We start from the raw sequence: 18454 nt of genomic DNA, 5'->3' as shown, positions 1-18454 counted from the left end.
CTTATTGCGCCAAGCTATAAGGAGATAAGCGATCGAGGCGAAGAGGGAGGGGCCGGCACAGATTTGTGAGTTGTAGCAGAGCTAAAAGTGTAACTGTGTAAGTCTGTCAGCCTCTGTGTAATAGGCAACATGTATCGCTCATCTCTGATCTGCTTTATCTCTCCTTATCAGTGTGTTAGCACAATTTTAGAAGGCAGATGAAATTGCATATAAACCCTGTACCCTGATAATTTAACTACAATTTCAACCCAAGTTGCAGATTGTCATGCAGTAAATATGCATGAATTTGCGGTTTTGATGTGGATGAGTTTTCCCCACATGAATTTTTCACCCGTTTTGTTTCCCCTTATCAGCCACAAGAGGTTATGCACTATAAATATATATATTTTTTGCAGGAAGTTAACGCTCCATGACTTCAGTGCGTTTTGGAGCGGTTAAGGATATATGAAGAGGGGTCACAGGCCAAGACCTCTTCATACAGACCTCATTTGTTGAAAAAACAAATTCTTTCATATACAAGATTTTTTTTAAATAAAATCTGTACAAAATTTGGTACCCCCATGATCATATGAAGCCAGAGAAATTTTATGCAATGCAAAAGTGATCAAAAAGGTCAATCCCCAAAATGGTAGCAATATAAATGTCATTTTGTTGCACAAGAAAAATGTATAACTTAAAGTATGAAAAAGTTATTGTTAGAATAGAGCAAAAGATTTTTTTGGAACATTACAAGCTATATAAATTTGTTTTCTGCAATCATACCGAACAAAAAAGTAAATCTGCAGTGTCATTTGGAGCGCAGCTATAGTTGAAAAATGAAAATGACATGGTTTTTTTCCCCCACCAATTTTAGCACATTTGGAATTTTCCCAGCTTTCCAGTACACTTTGTCATGTATGAAAGTTATGGATGCTTGAGGGTGGGGAGCAAAAAATTACAAAAATGAAAAAAAAAGTTTAATATTTTGTGGGCAAATTAATCGTTTTAGAGACCATTCAGGGAATGTAGACTATTGATAATTTTACGTTGTTATATGTTAATAGTATGTGCTTGTTCATAGTAGAGAAAAAAAAAAAAAAAAAAAAAAAAAAAAGTAACCACACACTTGGGAATAGTTTTTTTTGTAAACAGAAGAAAACACTTCTTGGTCCCCTCCCCATAGGGAGTGAGAACAAGCAATAGTGTGGTATTATAGTCTGCAGGTACTCACAGTAATCTATAACTATTGTGGCTCAGTTATTCAATCGTCAGAAGGTTCCCAGCGACCATAGGAACAGAAAGTTACACTGACCTCCACACATGTACAGTAACTGTAGGTAGCCAGATGATCATACTCGTCTAACTCCTACTCATACTTATCTAGCCATTAACATCTTAACATGACAGCATTTGTAAGCCAAAAACATACATAGAAAAAAGGAAACATTTAACACCTGAGCAAAATATATTTAGCTGTATACTCTTATGTTCAGTGAAAGCTGAAAAACCATACTGTATGGGAATATTAGACTATTGAAAACAAAACTGCAAAACGACTGCCAAAGTTTTCATTTATTTATACACGCAATTTCCATCACAAAATATAGTTCTCTTGCAATCCCGATGCTTATTAAATAACTTGCCCAAGGAAGAAAAAAAAAAAAAGGAAAAAAAGAAAATAAAAAAATCCTCCTAATATAGGGATTAAGGAAACCGTGTTCCCGTTTGCACATATCTTGTAGTAAAGACTAGATATTGTCCTGAAATCTGTTTGGCTACACAAAGCTAGAGCAATATCATTGTTGGAGTCACCAAAAAAAAAAAGTACAACAGAAATTTTAAATTGGAAAGATTGTATTAAACTCTTAAAACGAGAAGGATTAAGCTCAAAGCTTCAGGTATTTAAAAATTCTCCATCTTCATGGTGTTAGTAACGTCCTGGAAAAAAAAAAAAAAAAAGTTAAGCTTGATTTTGGAAGAATTTAGATTTCTAAATATTTCCTATTCCTTTAAGCACCAATTCAGACTAGCTAAGATTAGCCATGTACATTAATGGGAACCAGTCAGCAAATAAGGACCTAATAAACCGATACCAGTAAGTGGTTGAGCAGTTGTTGATTAAGTTTCCTTTCAGGACCCAGTGGAGTCATCTAGAAAACCAACCTTAAAAAGCTATAAAATGGTTGTATTAGGTCAGACGTGTGGATGGCCAAGCACTGACGTCAGGTTCTTTTCATCTCCTGGGTTGTAATTGACATTATGCATCAAATTTTGGACGGGCCAGTTAGTGAAGACTTCAGTGTTAAACTCACACATAGCGTTTTGAACCAGTTTTTGTCAGTTTTTCCCCCAATTACCATAATTGGGGAAAACCGGACAAAACTGATGTTTTAAACGCATGCAGTTTAACGGACCACTTAAAAACGGCCCAAAAAGCCACATGTGCCGCAGGCCTAAACAATTTAAATCTTGCTTCAAAATTGACTTTCTGGATGCCACAAGGCTGCACCAGGAAAGAAACAGCAATTGGATGCTTGTTGAAATACTGGCAGTGGTTTTATTAGGTCAATTGCCAGAGATTTTAAGATACTTACTTGGACTGTAGGAACGAGATCTTGACCTGGATCTGTAGCGACTGTAGTATGGTGAAGGAGATCGTCGCCTGTAGAAAGGCAATAAGGACATTAATAACTGTTGTAGTTGATACAAATGTTTACACAACTTTACCACTACAGCCTTTTCCCTTCTGCCCGCTGATCCATAGGATCACTAGGATGGGAGTTGTTATTTCCCCATCTGAAAGTCAGAATCCTCACTACTTGGCAGATTCTCTCTGGGACTGCTGGAGATAGAGCTACAAGGGACGCCTGCTCTGTAAAGTGGCATACGTTCCCCCCCTCCTGAGACTCCAATCTGACATCCCCTATGCAATGTGTAGGGCATAACAACCTAAACCCCTCGACCCATCTTACAATTAACACATTCAAAAGTTACTGAGAATCTGCTTTGCACATTAGGAAACAAAGCACAAACTTACCTGTATTTATATTCGTAGTCTTCATATCGATCATATCCTCCCCTGTCGTATCCTCTGTCATAGTTCTCTCGTCTATCGCGTCTTCCTCCATTACCTGCTCCACTGGACAAAAAAATAAAATTTGAGGCATTAAGCTGCAGATCCCGCCACATCTGTGTGCAATGCTAAACTTGTCAAAGGACCAAACACTGAAAAGGATACAATCTGTCTAAGGCTCCTTGTGAATGGTCATGTGGACAAGCTATATAAACTACACAGGCTTTTCAATCAGACTTACACACTTTAAATTCTGTCAGATCAGGTAAACTAACATGTGGAAAAATAAATTGCCATCAAATCCCACCATGATGAAGTTTTCCCTCCTATAGAAAATGTAATTTCCATACTATTCACTGCCAAGGTTTTTTTTTTTTATTCCCATGACCCACAGTGACTTCCTCCTGTGAATATTCCCTTGTTACAACTCATTGTGACTTTGTAAAAATGAGAAGGATTGGCGAGTTTGAGGGTCTCACTTGCTAGTGATAGACTATACCACACACGGAGACAGAACACAAAGCTGCTGCAAGGCTCCAGTCATATAGTGATAATGGAGGAGACCGTGCAGCTGCCTGACTGTATACTTGTGGTGTAAGAATACAGAGTAGCTGCCCATGTTATGTTCACCAGATGCATCATGGTAGTGATGGTCGTTCACCACAGAGCTGCCAGAAAGTGCTGCCAGTTCAGTGATCCATTTCTGTCAGATTATATTAGAGTGTTTGGGCCAGGAAGGACATTGATATGTATTGGGGTCTCTTGTCCTGACCAACCCCTCTTTAATAAAATCACCCTGCACTAGTCATCTCAGGGAAGGGGGAAAATTGCTTGGTAAACAGCGCCCCTGAAGGAGGCATTCAGGAGCCTAATGATCCAGCTCACTGAAAACAGCAGGACTGACAGATGGGAGAGAAATCCAAGTTATAAAGGGATATCATGAGGTAACAATTCACTGAGCAGCCACACTCATAACTGTGTGGTATATAACATTTCATGCAGGGACATCTGTCAATGGAAATATTTACAGTTTTACAAGTATCTCCTCTACATGATGCTCTATATGTCACACTGGTCTCTGGCCGTGCACTTACTGTGTGGGCCGGCCCATGTAGATGCCGGGGGTGGGAGTGTGCGCCCGCTTGGTGATGGAATAGTCTACACGGATCCGTCTCCCATCCAGCTCCATACCATTAACATGCTCCATGGCCTAAAACAGAATGAAAGACCATTATAGATGGCACGCGCCTTTTAATAAGCCGCTGCGAGACACCAGAAATCGCTATTTCATTCACAGAGGTGAGAGGCGGCCGCGCACGAGGAGGGGGAAGGGGGCGGCCCCGTGCGCGCGCACCACACAGCTCCCCCCCCCCGGCACGTGCTCGGCGGCGCACGTGGTCCGGCTGCCATTTCAGGCTCGTCCCCGCCTCCCGGCTGCCATCTCACAACTCGCTCCCCGCCCCCACTGCTCCTTTTCAAGAGGTTAAAATGGCGGCTTAGCCTGCCCGAAGCTCCACCATGTTGTAACCCGAGCAGAGCGTCAGTAGCAGACGGCTCCCGCCAGTGTGTACAGGAGCAGGCACACGCGGCGGACGCTTTCCCCGTGTGCGCTCGGTGTCTGTGGTAAGTAACGTGTTCCCGAGGCGGAGGCAGGAAAGTGCTCCGGTGCCGCTCCTCAGACACAACCCTGCAGAGAAAGTGTGGGCCGAGGGGGAGACCTGCAGCCCCGGGGTGAGGGCGCTCTGCCGCACGTGTGACCTGAACCACTACTACTACACCGCCGCACGCATCAGGAGGCCGCGCAGCACCGGCGCTCACATGCTACCCCCGCCCGCCACCTAGTGGCCGCACGGCGTATAGCGCCAGATCATTTATTTTCCCCCCGTGATCGCAGACAATCTTGCACGGTCTAGACACGTCCTTCCTGTCCCCATAACAGCAACCCCATATTATTCCCCTGACTGCAGTGACTTGTGTAGCCAATGAGATACCACAGTTATATCAATGCACACAAGCTACTAGTCATTTGTACTCCTAGTGATTGCTGTACTCAGTCACCTCCATAACAGAACATGTACAGCAGTGCGTTGCTGCTCAATTCCAAAACGTATGATCACTGGGATGTGCATCTAATACTAATCCTATCGAAAAGTGGCCCAACACCTTAAAGGAAACCTACCACTTCTGATGGTAGGTATGAGATGTAAACACCGGGCACCAGCTCAGGGTGAGCTGGTGCCGGAGCTTATCTTAGCGAGTGTTTTAAACCGCTATATTGCGGTTTAAACACATTTTGATTTACCTCTCCGAGGTAGCTTCGGCGCTGCGCGCGGCCGCGCGCGCGCGCCTCCATACGGAGTGCCGGAGGCGTCACGCGCGCATCGCAGCGCCGAAGCTACCTCGGAGAGGTAAATCAAAATGAAGTGGTAGGTTTCCTTTAACGGCATCTGTACACAACCAACATTGGCTCAGCAAGCCAGGACGGGCTGATCATGGGCATCCGTCTCATGGCTGCTCTACACTACAGGCCACAATCACACCCCTCCCTTTTCCATAGCGATCCACCGTACATGACCCATAACAAGGGGAAAGATAGGACATGTCCTGTGTAACGCTCCGTGCAGCCACTGCCAGTGAATGGGGGACATGTGTGCGGTCGCAAGCTTGCAGCCGTACATACATCCCCCCTATGGTTGTGTGAATTCACACTGAATTGGCCAAATACATTCATATAGTGATAAATTATACAAGTATTGCTGTATTGTACACATTACAGGTCTGGGCTATCGTTTTATGGTGTAGACGACACCATGAAACACTGGTTCCCGCACACCACACGCGTGATCAAACCTGCATCAAAGAGCAGAATAGCGCATTGCAATGGATAAAGGACTTCAACAAACTAAGACTACTATGGATTCAGTTCTCAGGCCATTTTAACTGTAAATATTTTGCACTGTGACGTGTGTTTGTAGAAGTCAGCGGTAACCAAAACCATAGATTTGGTAAAATGTACTGGTTTTATTTAAAAACAAAATTCTTGGCCTAATACCAAACTCAGTTTTTTAACACTAAATATAGGATGCAAAGAGTTCATTAACTCATTCCCTTTAAGTGATGTACTATAACTACTTTGAACTCTATACCACAATTCTGAAGCACACTGTCCATAGCACCCATGCAAGGTCATTGCAACACTGCCTTATCTGTCTGCCTCCGGAGACAAATGCCCGATTTGTTAAAATATAAAAAAAAATTAAAAAAAAAAATCTATATTCCCGGTGGTAACCCAGTAACAAAATGTACCCAAAGTCAACAAAGATTAGAATAAAGAATCGTACAGATTGCCCTGCAAAAATGTACACCTTAGGCTACATTCACACATGTATGGGTGATGTACATACATCCCCCATACACTTCTATGGGCTCACAGACCTGTACGGGAGCGGAATGTGCAATCTTTCAACGCGATACAGCGCCGTATGCCATAGTCCTATGGAGAGGGGTTGGGTGAACTGCTCTCATCCCCAGCTCCTCTGCAGAGCGCCAATGTATGCCTGCCGTGCTATGGTACGGCAGTAAACATCATGTGCATGTAGCCTTACATAGGTTCATACAATGATTTTAAAAAAATTATTGACCCCAGAATATGGTAACAAATTTTTGGTATAAAGTGCACCCTGTGATCATGTTTACACAAAAAACAAAAAGATTGAGCTTTGGATTTTTGAAAATCAAGGCAAAAAAGGGGCAGGTTGTAAAGGGTTGCTCAGAAAAAAAAAATACTCTGTCTTCAGAGTAACTACACATGTACCAAGATACAACAGTTGTCTGAATCAGTAATTATATTTAATATAACAAGGTTTACCTCTCTGGAGTCATCTATGCGTTCAAAGTAGACAAACGCAAATCCCCTGGATCGTCCGGTCCTCTGGTCATACACAACATTTACACCAGCAAGTGGGCCATAGCGGGAGAAAACATCTCGGATGTCCCTTTCAGTTGTGTATAAACTCAAACCAAAGACCCCAAGGCATGTGTTTGGACCTGGATTTGCCTAAAAAAATAAAAACATTTAATGTTTGAATTTTTACAATTCTTTATGCATAAAAAGTTTCCATACAAAATGGAGATCTAGAAACATACCCGGCTACCATTGTGCCTCCTCCTGTTTGACATGGGCGAATGACTTCGGCTCCTTCTCCGCCTGTATTCTGGGGAGTAGGATCTGCTCTTTGATCGCCTTTTGTGTGAGTGAGATCGGGACCTAGATCGGGAATATCTTCTATGGGAACGTCTTCTAGACCTTGAACTGTAAAATAGACCAAACATCACAGATTTGTAACATTTATAAGCAATTGTCAGAAACAAATCAGCCCAAACTTTTTTACACAATACTACATACATGAGAATGCAATTGTAATAGGAGTTAAAGAGAACCCGTCAGGCAAATTAACCCACTAAACTAAATATATTTTCATAAACTGCCATTAGAAAGCATTGCATCTATCCGGTCATCGTCCCTCTACATGCCTGTAAACTTAAGCAATGAGGTCCTTAAGCTGTATGCAAATGACCTGTGAGATGTCTAATTATCATATTCAGCTGTCCAGCTTATTCATGAGTGGGAGGCGCAGCCACACCCCCAGTGCTTGACTGAAGGCCTTTATAATGATGTAATGGCTCCTCCATGTGCTTCCTGCTGCTGGCACCCCCTGCAGCCTGTGTGTGTATAGGAGAGATACAACAGCTCCAGACTGCAGCCATGTTATAGTAGAACATGTCAGGTACTTGTATAACTCATGTCTGTATCACACATGTGTATGGGAGGAGACAGCATGTCAGCAGATAAAGCAGACACTAGCAAGGCTTTACTATACATTACACACAGACATGAGCAGGGGAGGAGAGGGGAGGGGTAACAGGGGTGACATCACTGTCCCTGACCATGTGACCAGCCTCATCTACATAAGAAAAGATGATTTTACAATGATTAATGTATGAATTGACTAGATAAAGGCTGGGATGGATCCTTGTGAGCTGCTCTAACAGGTAGTGGTGACAGGACTAGTGACCTGATGACAGGTGTCCTTTAAATCTGCAGTTTCATGCCACACGTTTATTCATATTTGTGAGACACTTACATTGTACGTTGCTAAGAGCAGAGAAAAGCTCTTTTGGGGCAAAAGACTAACGCAAGATTGCGGGTGTATTCTCATGTGGAGTCCTGACGCATGTGTTTTTATGTAACTATGAATTTACCAGCTTTGAAAGAACGGACAACACTTCCAGTAATGAAGAAAAACGTAAACATTGGGACACAGCGGCTTACACTTCAGCAATGAACAAAAAGATTTTCAAAGCTGGAAACCATATAGTAAAATGAAAACACATGTGTCAGGATGCCACATGTTAATGCACCCTCAAGCCTATTCATGTCAAGTTCCCAAAGCTTCTGTTTTGTCACTTAGAAAGGGTATAAGAGGGGTATTCCCACAAAAGCAAGATTCTTAAATATACTCAGGATAACATTCTTCTACACGGTTATTGACAAAAATACAGCATTTCACAGATATAATGCAGTGTTCTCTGCCACCTGCCCCTCCCCCACCATTACAAGACCAGTTCAGACATGGACACGTCCTGCCAGCAAGTAGCTGTGTGAGAATTACTCTACAAGCTGCAGACAGATAAGCAGAGCTGACTGTATATTTTATTGATTAGGCGAGGTAGTAAAGCCGAGTGTCATAGTGTTTTATATACATCTCATGGATCTTATCCATGTTAGATACCGTATACACTCGTGTATAAGCCAAGATTTTCAGCACAAAAAATGTGCTGAAAAACCTTGCCTCGGCTTATACACGAGTCAATGATAAAATTAAATACATTAATACTCACCCTCCAATGTCCCCGATGTTCCTCGCGGCTCCCGACGGCTTCTTCACTCTTCACTGGCCGGGAGATCGCGCTGGCCGTCGCACACCGATGCGCCGCTGTTGCCGCAGATGACGTAATCAGCGGCGACAGCGCGGCATCACAGTGTGCGATGGCCAGCGCGATCTCCCGGCCAGAGAAGAGTGAAGAAGCCGCCGGGAGCCGCGTCGAACATCGGGACAACGGAGGGTGAGTATTAAGTTTATTTCTTTATCTGTATACTACATGGGGGCTGGTTGGCTGTATACTACACCCTCGGCTTATACTCGAGTCAATAGGTTTTCCCAGTTTTCGGTGGTAAAATTATGGTTCTCGGCTTATACTCGAGTATGTACGGTACTAGTAGAATTTTCAGAAGCTAAATGAAAGTGTAGATAAATCTGGACCCCGATAATCTAAGTACATTAGATTGTCTGCTTAAAAAGTCCCTGCTTACACTATGGATTCTTTACTGGCCCGTCTAATGAGCGCCAGGAGCAAAAATCGCAATAAAACCATCTAAAAAAAGTAAGGAGTTAAAAAAAACCCTTTAAATCTTCTTCTGTATACAGTTTCAATTATTCACCCTCATCCTCAAAGCTCTTAATAATGCTGCACCTAGTTACCTCCTCGCAGTTACTCAGTTTCCCATCCTGTGCTCTTTGATCCACCAGTGATCTTAGATTATTCTCTTCCTTAACTCCAACCTCCTCCTCATGTCTTCTGGACTATTCCAAGAGGCACCAATTCTCTGGAATGCCCTACCCTGGTCTATCACACTAATACCCAATCCCAAAAGCTTCAAACATGCTCTTTAAACCCATTTATTTAGGCCGATCACACTTGCTAACTGAATGCAACCAACACTCTCTATTAACCAATTCTGGGTACTCCACCTGTCTTATTCAGAAAATGCGTGGTACAAAGCTCCAGGCTTCTTTGCAGTACCACCAACTTTTGGACTTTCTATACAAGATGGTAGCCGATGGCTGGTTCAAGCAGCAGCATTTTTATTTAATTATTTTATTCCATTCCCTTATAAAAATAAATAAATGGCTGGGCCACTATACAAGCTCTTCTACCTCTTGTGCTACTCCGTCGTCAGACTAAGGTCTTGTGAGCAGGACCCTCACTCACCCCTGTTGTTTCACAAGACTTCTTTGTATAATAAATTACAGAAAAACAAGTTCCCTGGAATCTGTAAAGTGCTCCAGAATTTGATGGTGCTACACAAAGACTTTTGAAAGCAGATAGTTGGGGTGCTAGTCTAGTGTCCCCCCCCCCCCCACCCGATTTGATATTGATGAAATAACTTAAGGTCATTTTAGCAGTAGCCAAAAGCTTCATTCATTGGACAGCAAATATTGCTCTATGATTTCTTGAATTAACACATATTTAAAGAAACAAGTCACAACCCATTACTTGTACACAGTTTCCTGGACTATTATATTTGCAACTTGAGACTATTTTCCTAGAAAAAATAAAATCCACATCTAAGCACTTAACCCAGCCTTAAGGGGAACCTGTCAGCGGAAATTGACCCAATAAGCCAGTAGCTTTTCTAGTTTACCACCTTTCAGCTAATTTCTTTTATGGCCATTCAGAAGAGTCACCCTCACCTCAGCCTCTGCAGTGAATAACCTCATGCACCAGACTTCAGAAAAAGTGGTTATAACACATCCCGATGCAGGAACAACAATCACAGCAGAGACAGTACTGAGGTGAGGAGAGCTTGACTTCAGTGCGAGTCTACCCACCTCTAAATTTATACCACCAGTTTACATCTCAATTCAAAGTAGATTTTCTAGATGCCACTGCACTGCCTCAAAAGAAACATGAGCTAAAAAGTGCTAGGCTGCTTGAGAACATACTGGCTTATAAGGTCAGTTTCTGCCGACAGGTTCTCTAACCTTTTGCTTAAAGCAGTATTATGGCAGCCACATCGGCCAGCATTAGGCCCGTTTGCCATATCATCCTATCAGCATCAGGCTTGTTTCATATTATTCCATGATAGGTGCTGTGCCACGGACTGAACTCTTAATATATTATGCACATAGTTCAGTCACCAGCAATGAGATCAGTCCATGGCAAGGGACCCATCACATCTGTCATTGCGGAATGTGTAACTGGCCTCACAGAATTGCATTGTGTGAGGCAGATTGAGCTGTCAGTTTCACCAACAGAAACTAAAGTTGCTGAAGTCTGCATTGATTGCAGCATCTAAAGGGTTAAACAGGGCATCATCGATTGTCTTGACTGTTACTGCAGGTGTTCCGTTGCCAATTACAGTAGAGCACTAAATAGAACACCATGCTTGTTGTGGTTCACTTATGTGCACTCTCAGCTAATCTTAGAAACCCCCCTTCACGACAGTAACTGGCCCAAAAAGTCTAAACGTGTGTTATGGAAATTGCAAAGTAAGCCCCATAAATTGGATCAGGGAAAAGTAAAGACATCAGATGCATCAGCTACTGAGAGCATAACCTGTATATGTAGGAATAAGTCAATTGCCTCCAGATGTCACTTAGTACCATGGCATTTCAGTATATGACAAGCCCAGATAAACAAGTTATGCTTAAAAAAGGGACTTAAACCAGATCCCCCCTCATGCTAAACTGCTAGCAACTTTATATATAGAAAAACCCCACCAAAACCATATGTAAATGAGTTAAAAAAAATATATATCTATCTGAAACGAGTCACACTGAGGCTTACAGAAAGCATTAATTTAGGTGTTAGAACCATGTGTATAGTAAATTCGATATAAGAATCTTTAAAATCCGGTTTGTGATTCTGTGCAAGTTAGGTGGTAATAGGAATTTTATCTGCTGCATGCATTTCCAACTAATGTCTATTTTTGTCTACCTTTATCTCAGCTCACAGAATCACAATCCAGATACAGTAGAGGAGATTTATATCTATATTGAGTGATATGTACTACAAGGCCAAAGATGGGGATGTCCAAGTGTCACTTTTTGCTGTAGGGGGAGCAGCTTCTTCTAGCTCATTTGAATCTGATTATTTTACCATACAGGAGACAGTTTAAAACAGTTTAAAGTTTAAAACCTTTTCCCGTAATACTTTATACAAACTGCTCCACTATACTTGCACTGCATTTCCATGGTGTCAGGTCTGTCTTAAAGCCATCAAGTTGTACTTAATCTATATTATAAATGTATAGTATCTTGAAGTTACAATTACCATCACATTAAGCTAAAAAATAACATGGAACACAAAAAATAGAGACTGCATACTGATTGCCATATCCTCACTCACCGAGATTTTGACCTGGACCGGGAATGGGAGCCTGACCGCTTTGAAGCTCTTGATCCACTACGAGAGCGAGATTGACTTTTAGATTTTGCGCGCGGAGCACTTTCTGCGGCTGACTTCGAACGGGAACGCGACTCCTAACAGAACAAAGTACAATAAAAATGTTGCAGTTTGCAGAATGTAAAAAATGCCTACAGTGATACGGAAAAGACAAATGAAATAAACCTGAAAAACAAATGGTTATGTTATAGTTTACTTAGACCCTCCAACTGACTGCCATTTAACCCATTAGATATTTTCACTATAAATACCCTATTTCAACCAGATGACCTAATCCCGATTTTCTGTTAACTATAGTCATGCAAGGTTATTTATCTGATCATACAGACACTGGAACATAAACCATACATTTACTTAACCTAGGACCCATTCATTCTTCCAGATTCTTTTAATTCTACGTCACTCTTGATTTAAACTTTTCTTCAATCTTCATACATTTTTTTTTTCCATTTTTCACCTTGGTGTATTCTTCCCCAATTCAACAAATTCATTAAAGCCTTAATTATATTCAAGAGCTTCTATCTGAACAGTCTTCTGATAATTTTATTTTCCCCCATTCAATTGACATTTTCTGATCTTTACAATTTTTCATTAGCCTTCTTTTATCTTGCTTTCTCTTCAACATTCTTGAATTAAACTCTTCAATTTCTCCACGAACATTAACCTTAATGGAAAAAGAACATTTAGTATATTTAAGCAAACCTGGACTAGATACTCTTCTGTGGCGCTGAGATTATAAATAGCCAGCAGGTAGAGTATACATAGAATTTGGCATGAACTCCCTGCGCCAACCTCTTCCCAGGACATCTGCCATAAAACTACTCACACCAGAGAACATTATCTAACCTCTATTCCTGACCACTACAAAACTATTTGAGAATTATACTAGAGACCTAAACCGAATTTAAAATAGCTACAGAAAGAGCAGGTCTCATTCATTTGTAAGCAAGAGTCCACAATTTACTGCAATCAAATCACAAGCCTAACTACAACAGCAATTAGAAGTGTAATGAAGGCTCTATGACACCATTGTTGCTCACCTCACACAACTGTACTAAAAGCCCTTACTTTTTAAGCCTGGCAATCTGCTCCCCACAATGAAATTGCAGGGAGCAAGTCCTAACAAACTATGGTAATCGCCAAATAGCCTAGTCCAAAAAAATATAAATCAAATTATAAGCCTACTGACTTTACTTATGAAAAAGACTTGCCAAAGGGTTGCATCCCAAGACCTCCCCCATTCAGAAGGCAGATAGACTAGTCTCAGAAAACCAACTATACCACCACAAAAACAGACTGTATCTTAGTAAATCAATCCTTATTTTCCATTGTTGATCCCTAGTCATCTTGATTTCTTAGTAAATCCCTGGTTTCCCATGTCTACAATCCCTCTACCTCTTAGTTTGGAGGAACAGATGTATTGGCATGTAAGTACCAAGTTCCTGCGAACCTGGTCACTGCTTATTGGATGCGATACTAAATTAAGGAGTTAAAGCTTCATATATTGCATTATACAGCATCCGAATAAAGTGTAAAAAGCCCCAAAACTAGACACCAAACTTTGGTGGTGATAAATATTTTACAAACAGGCTATAGCGTACTTACATTTTGTAGGAATTGTATTATGTCCATGTGTACACATTGAGTTATCATTTTTATTAGCTATGCAATAAGTACGACTATTTGCTTGCCCACGTTAGCTTTTATGGCATGTATACTGTCCATTAAAGGGTTTGTCCAGCTTATGAAAAAAATATCTGGTCTGAGGGGGGTTGTAAACGCAAGATAAATATGCTTCCCTCCTTCAGGCCCTCCTGTGGTGCTGTGCCACGGTTTGTTTACAGAGGTAGATGCTCTACCGCCCGACTACTTCTGCTTTATAATAATTTATATAGCGCCTACAGATTACGCAGGGCTGCACAAAGCATGACAAATTGGTCCTTTTCTGATCCTATGCTATATAATGCCCACAGCAGTAGACCGATCGTCATGCCCACCTCTAAACAAACCACGGCACAGGACAGAGGCAGCAAGCATACTTTGTTTGCGCTACAGCTTCCACATGCCAGATACATAGTTCTTTATAGGCCAGAAAACCTTTTTAACTTATCTTGTCTTTAGCTTTGTGATCTTGGATATTGTGAATTCTTTACTGACTGCAGTTTCAGACAAACTATAGCTCACTAACATTTTTTAAGGGGGACTTGCTAGGGTGACTTGGGACACCAGCAGAGTCGGTGTATCCTCCTTAAAGGGGTTGTCCGAGTTTTGAAAAAAAAAAAAAAAATGTGGCTGGGAGCAGGCTGCCTAAAACAAAGCTGTACTTGCCTTCCGGTGCCCTCCCCTATCCAGCGCTGCTGTCGCTCCGTCCGGGCGCCATGTAAACAAACATGGCCACCGGAGCAGCACTCCATTCAGCTTCCGGCCGGACACTACAACCTTCCGGCCCCCATACACAATGCTGTGTATAGGGACGGATAGGCGTACCTGGCCACAGCCGGCCGGAAGCTGAATGCAGCGCTGCTCCGGCGGCCATGTTTGTTTACATGGCGCCCGGAGCGACAGCAGCGCTGGATACGGGAAGGCACTGGAAGGCAAGTACAGCTTTATTATTTTAGGCAGCCCGCTCCCGGCTATACGCCTATCCGTCCCTATACACAGCATTGTGTATGGGGGCCGGAAGGTTGTCGTGTCCGGCCGGAAGCTGAATGCAGCGCTGCTCCGGTGGCCATGTTTGTTTACATGGCGCCCGGACGGAGCGACAGCAGCGCTGGATACGGGAGGGCACCGGAAGGCAAGTACAGCTTTGTTTTAGGCAGCCTGCTCCCGGCCACTTTTGTTTTTCAAAACTCGGACAACCCCTTTAATAGCCAGGCAACCCAGAGCATAGTGCGCCACGTGTCCGTGCACAGCGTACAGAGGGGAGATTTAGGGGTTTTTTTTACTGGCTGATGAAGCAGTTTCCCGGGGTGGGGTTCCCCACTAGACCCAAGCCTGGGATTTGGGACACTGCAGGATAGAAAGAGGCAGGTAAACTTTGATAGAACATTAAAAAAAAAAAAATTTTTTATAAAAAGCTGTAAGAATGTTCACAAATTGTCTATAAGAACATGAGAGAGAAAAATGGGTCCTGGTGACAGGTTCCCTTTAAAGGTACCACTGGAGACAGTTCTCTCTAAAAACCTAAACTTGCTTATTCCATCAGCATAACTATAAAAGTAATGGGTAGATTTGTTTGAATTCTTTTTGAAATATGTTCTCTGCAGCAACACCGTATCAGAAACGGCCAAAACCCAGACGCCAACCAGTACCTCATCTACAGACTCAGCCCCCATATCTTAAGTTATAAAATACATTCATATGAGTTCCAAGATCTACGAGGAACAATTGGCACCCATTTAAACAAGGTTTCCATTCTAGATGTGGGGGTGCCCCAGTTAATCACATGACCACTGGGTCCAATAGAGGCAGCAGCACTGTTCTGCACTACATAGTGAGGACAAACAGTCCTATAGTGTCTGCCAGTCTCAAACCAGGGCTGCTCCTGCTCATCAGTTCAGATTGCTGCAGTAGAGACAACATGTAAGGACAGTTCGCACCACCCTTTATATTGGAAAAACCCTTATGAACTGTATATTGCTTATACATTGTCAGTGGTCAATCGGACCGTCTTACAGAAGATGGCCAGTATGTGGCCAGGAAAACAGGAAATCTCATGTGGATAGAGCTGGGCTTCAGGAGACTGCTCACTGTATACCACAGCGGTATGCTACAGGTTTTCCTAAAAATTCTGTCAAGAAAAATTCACAGCACCAGTAAAGTTCATGATAATTTAACAAATCACATCTACAAGACAATCATGTATAAACCTTGAAATCTGATTCTATGAAAGCATTGAAGAGCTGTGCTTAAAAGCAAAATAAGGCCTTTGCAAGTAAATTCTCAGATTAAAGAGCTATTCCCATCTGAGGCATTTATGGATTTGGGTATGAATACCCATCACAGGGATACAACATAATGTAAAAACAGACATAGGTACCAGATATAATCAATAAAGTACCATCGCATCATTTCCATTACACTTTATTCTCACACGAGCACAGCAGAATGTACTTTGTCTGCACCAATACCAAAATCTCCCCCTTCAAACTCATAATATATGTACAAGGCAGAGAGTTCTGCCAAAGAAAATAGTGAAGCGGAAAAACTTATATTTACTCAATATATAGAGCCTCCGATTGTTCTCTCAATCACCGCACTGTCTAGGATACACCGATTGGTAGTTAGTGCCAGCACAATCAGATAATGACGTAATGGTTCATCTGAACATAGCCGAAAACCTGCAGAAGACTCGCTGGATCTATTAAGAAGCGTATACAATGCCCAGCAAAGTGCAAAATTAAAACCTGTGCCACATGACAATTAAAATAAAGATCCAGAACAGAAATGCGTGGATGAGATTTGTTCTAAAGGAAAAAAAGGATTTTGCTGCTGCCGTCATAACAAGCAGCCCATGGAGATCTGGGTGTAAACACCTGCAGATACATATACCCTAAAGGCAAGCTCCGATTGTAAAAATTAAAATGCACAGAGCAAAATTCTCTAGAAAACACAGAGCGTCCCCTCCTGGTGAGGATGTAATATTTTTTTGTATTTACAACTTACAGCATTCACCCATAATCTGAAGGCGGACGGTCTATCCCGAGGAGAATATATACATGTAACGTGAATTTGGAAATAGATAATTGCTGATCGGAGTTACAACACAAGTAGCTAGCTGTCTCATTGCTGCGTCTAGCCTCGTATAAACTGAGTGGGCCGTAGTGACCTAGACAATGGAGGACAGGCGTAGTACAGATAAAAATATATATGACTATATAACACGGCTACAATAACAAAAGGCACAACCCCTTTAAATTATACCATCACGAAGAGTCGATGCATTTCACAGTGTAGATTATAGGAGAAAATGCAGCTATAGACACTTAGAAAGGGTTACGCTACATAAACTATGGCAACTCGTGAACGCCCGCATATAATATCCGTAGATCAGACAGACTCAGGGCTATTCCCAGTACAGTGCATTGGTCATACTGTGCACTGTGTTATTAGTTGGTGTAATAGTAAGGACAATGCCGTCTTCTCCAGCAGTAGACCACCCTTCTCCATACCTACCTAGCGGCCCCCCGTGCTGCTGTCTAGCAGGAGCCATCTTGTATCAGACAGACAATGCCGCCAGTCTCCTCACCTCAGAGGAGCCCCTCCACCATAACTACTCACCATACACGGGCCACACTGCACGAAGCCCCAGCCCTCGGAGAGGTCCGTAGCCATGACGAGATATAGGTTACGTACACGGTACAGCAGACGACACCTATATACTTACTCTGCTCGCGAAGTTATTCCCTTCTACGTCGCTCATGGCGGCTGCTTAGTGTCACCGACTAACGATATGCCGATAGATAGCTGAAGAAAGAAGTCCGCTCCTTCGCCTCTGTGTGTCCGTACGAGCGCTCCTCTCGACGCTTTTGTCTTCGTCCAACCGCTTCACAAAATGGCGTCGTCGTCGTCTTCTCGCGGTTCATAAGGCAGAGCGGCGGGGGGCGGGGCGTGCTCGCACAGAATGGCGGCGGCCGCTCTAGTGACGTAGTAACAACATCAAATATACATACAGGACGATGAGGAGGGGGGAGTATACAAGTTATAATACACCGACCCCATACTTACACATGAATATGTCTCCTGAACGGCCACAGAGCGCGAAGGGTTAACTTGATCTAATAATCACCACAAATATAAAATAGAAAACACTTTTTATTTCTTGGTAAACTATACATTAATATTTCAGAGAGGTATTTGACCACCAAAACGGTATAGAGTTACACATAACACTCTCCCTGCGTCTTTAGGATATGACCGCTACATGTGAATGTATGCTTAGTTTTGCTCTCAGCTTTCCCAGCTCTTGTCTGTACATAGTAACTCGTCTACAACACAGAAAAAGTTTGTGTCACCGCCAGAAACAGATGTAAGGACATGTAATGGTGTAATAATTAATCATGGCTCTGTGTATGCAGTGTCCCTGGCCTCCCCAGACAGCAGGGCGGAGGCGGGAAAAGGCGCGGCCACTGCCTGACTCTTCTGACTGGATCC

The 18454-nt window shown here is 42.5% G+C and overlaps 1 protein-coding gene across 1 annotated transcript; it reads right to left on the bottom strand.

Moving 5' to 3' along the window:
• Positions 1-1533: 1533 nt before the first annotated feature.
• TRA2A (transformer 2 alpha homolog) lies at positions 1534-17875 on the bottom strand. The gene is made up of 8 exons (XM_072153775.1): positions 17688-17875; positions 12245-12378; positions 7199-7364; positions 6921-7109; positions 4147-4262; positions 3017-3118; positions 2574-2641; positions 1534-1917 (listed from the first exon to the last, which is right to left on the bottom strand). Exons 1-8 carry the CDS (start codon positions 17721-17723, stop codon positions 1907-1909), a joined length of 822 nt encoding a protein of 273 aa, XP_072009876.1. The 5' UTR covers positions 17724-17875; the 3' UTR covers positions 1534-1906.
• Between the last annotated feature and the right edge of the window lie 579 nt (positions 17876-18454).

Source organism: Engystomops pustulosus, chromosome 5 (assembly GCF_040894005.1).
Source record: "Engystomops pustulosus chromosome 5, aEngPut4.maternal, whole genome shotgun sequence".
Classification (NCBI taxonomy): Eukaryota; Metazoa; Chordata; class Amphibia; order Anura; family Leptodactylidae; genus Engystomops; species Engystomops pustulosus.
Note: the sequence above shows the minus strand (reverse complement) of the source record. Positions and strands in the feature narration are given on the sequence as shown.

Coding starts and splice junctions, on each gene's coding strand:
- TRA2A (XM_072153775.1), bottom strand. CDS start 17,723: ATGAGCGACGTAGAAGGGAATAACTTCGCGAGCAGA. Junction 7,110..7,198: donor GGAGGCACAATGGTAGCCGG/GTATGTTTCTAG, acceptor TTATTTTTTTAG/GCAAATCCAGGTCCAAACAC. Junction 2,642..3,016: donor GACTACGAATATAAATACAG/GTAAGTTTGTGC, acceptor GCCTTTCTACAG/GCGACGATCTCCTTCACCAT.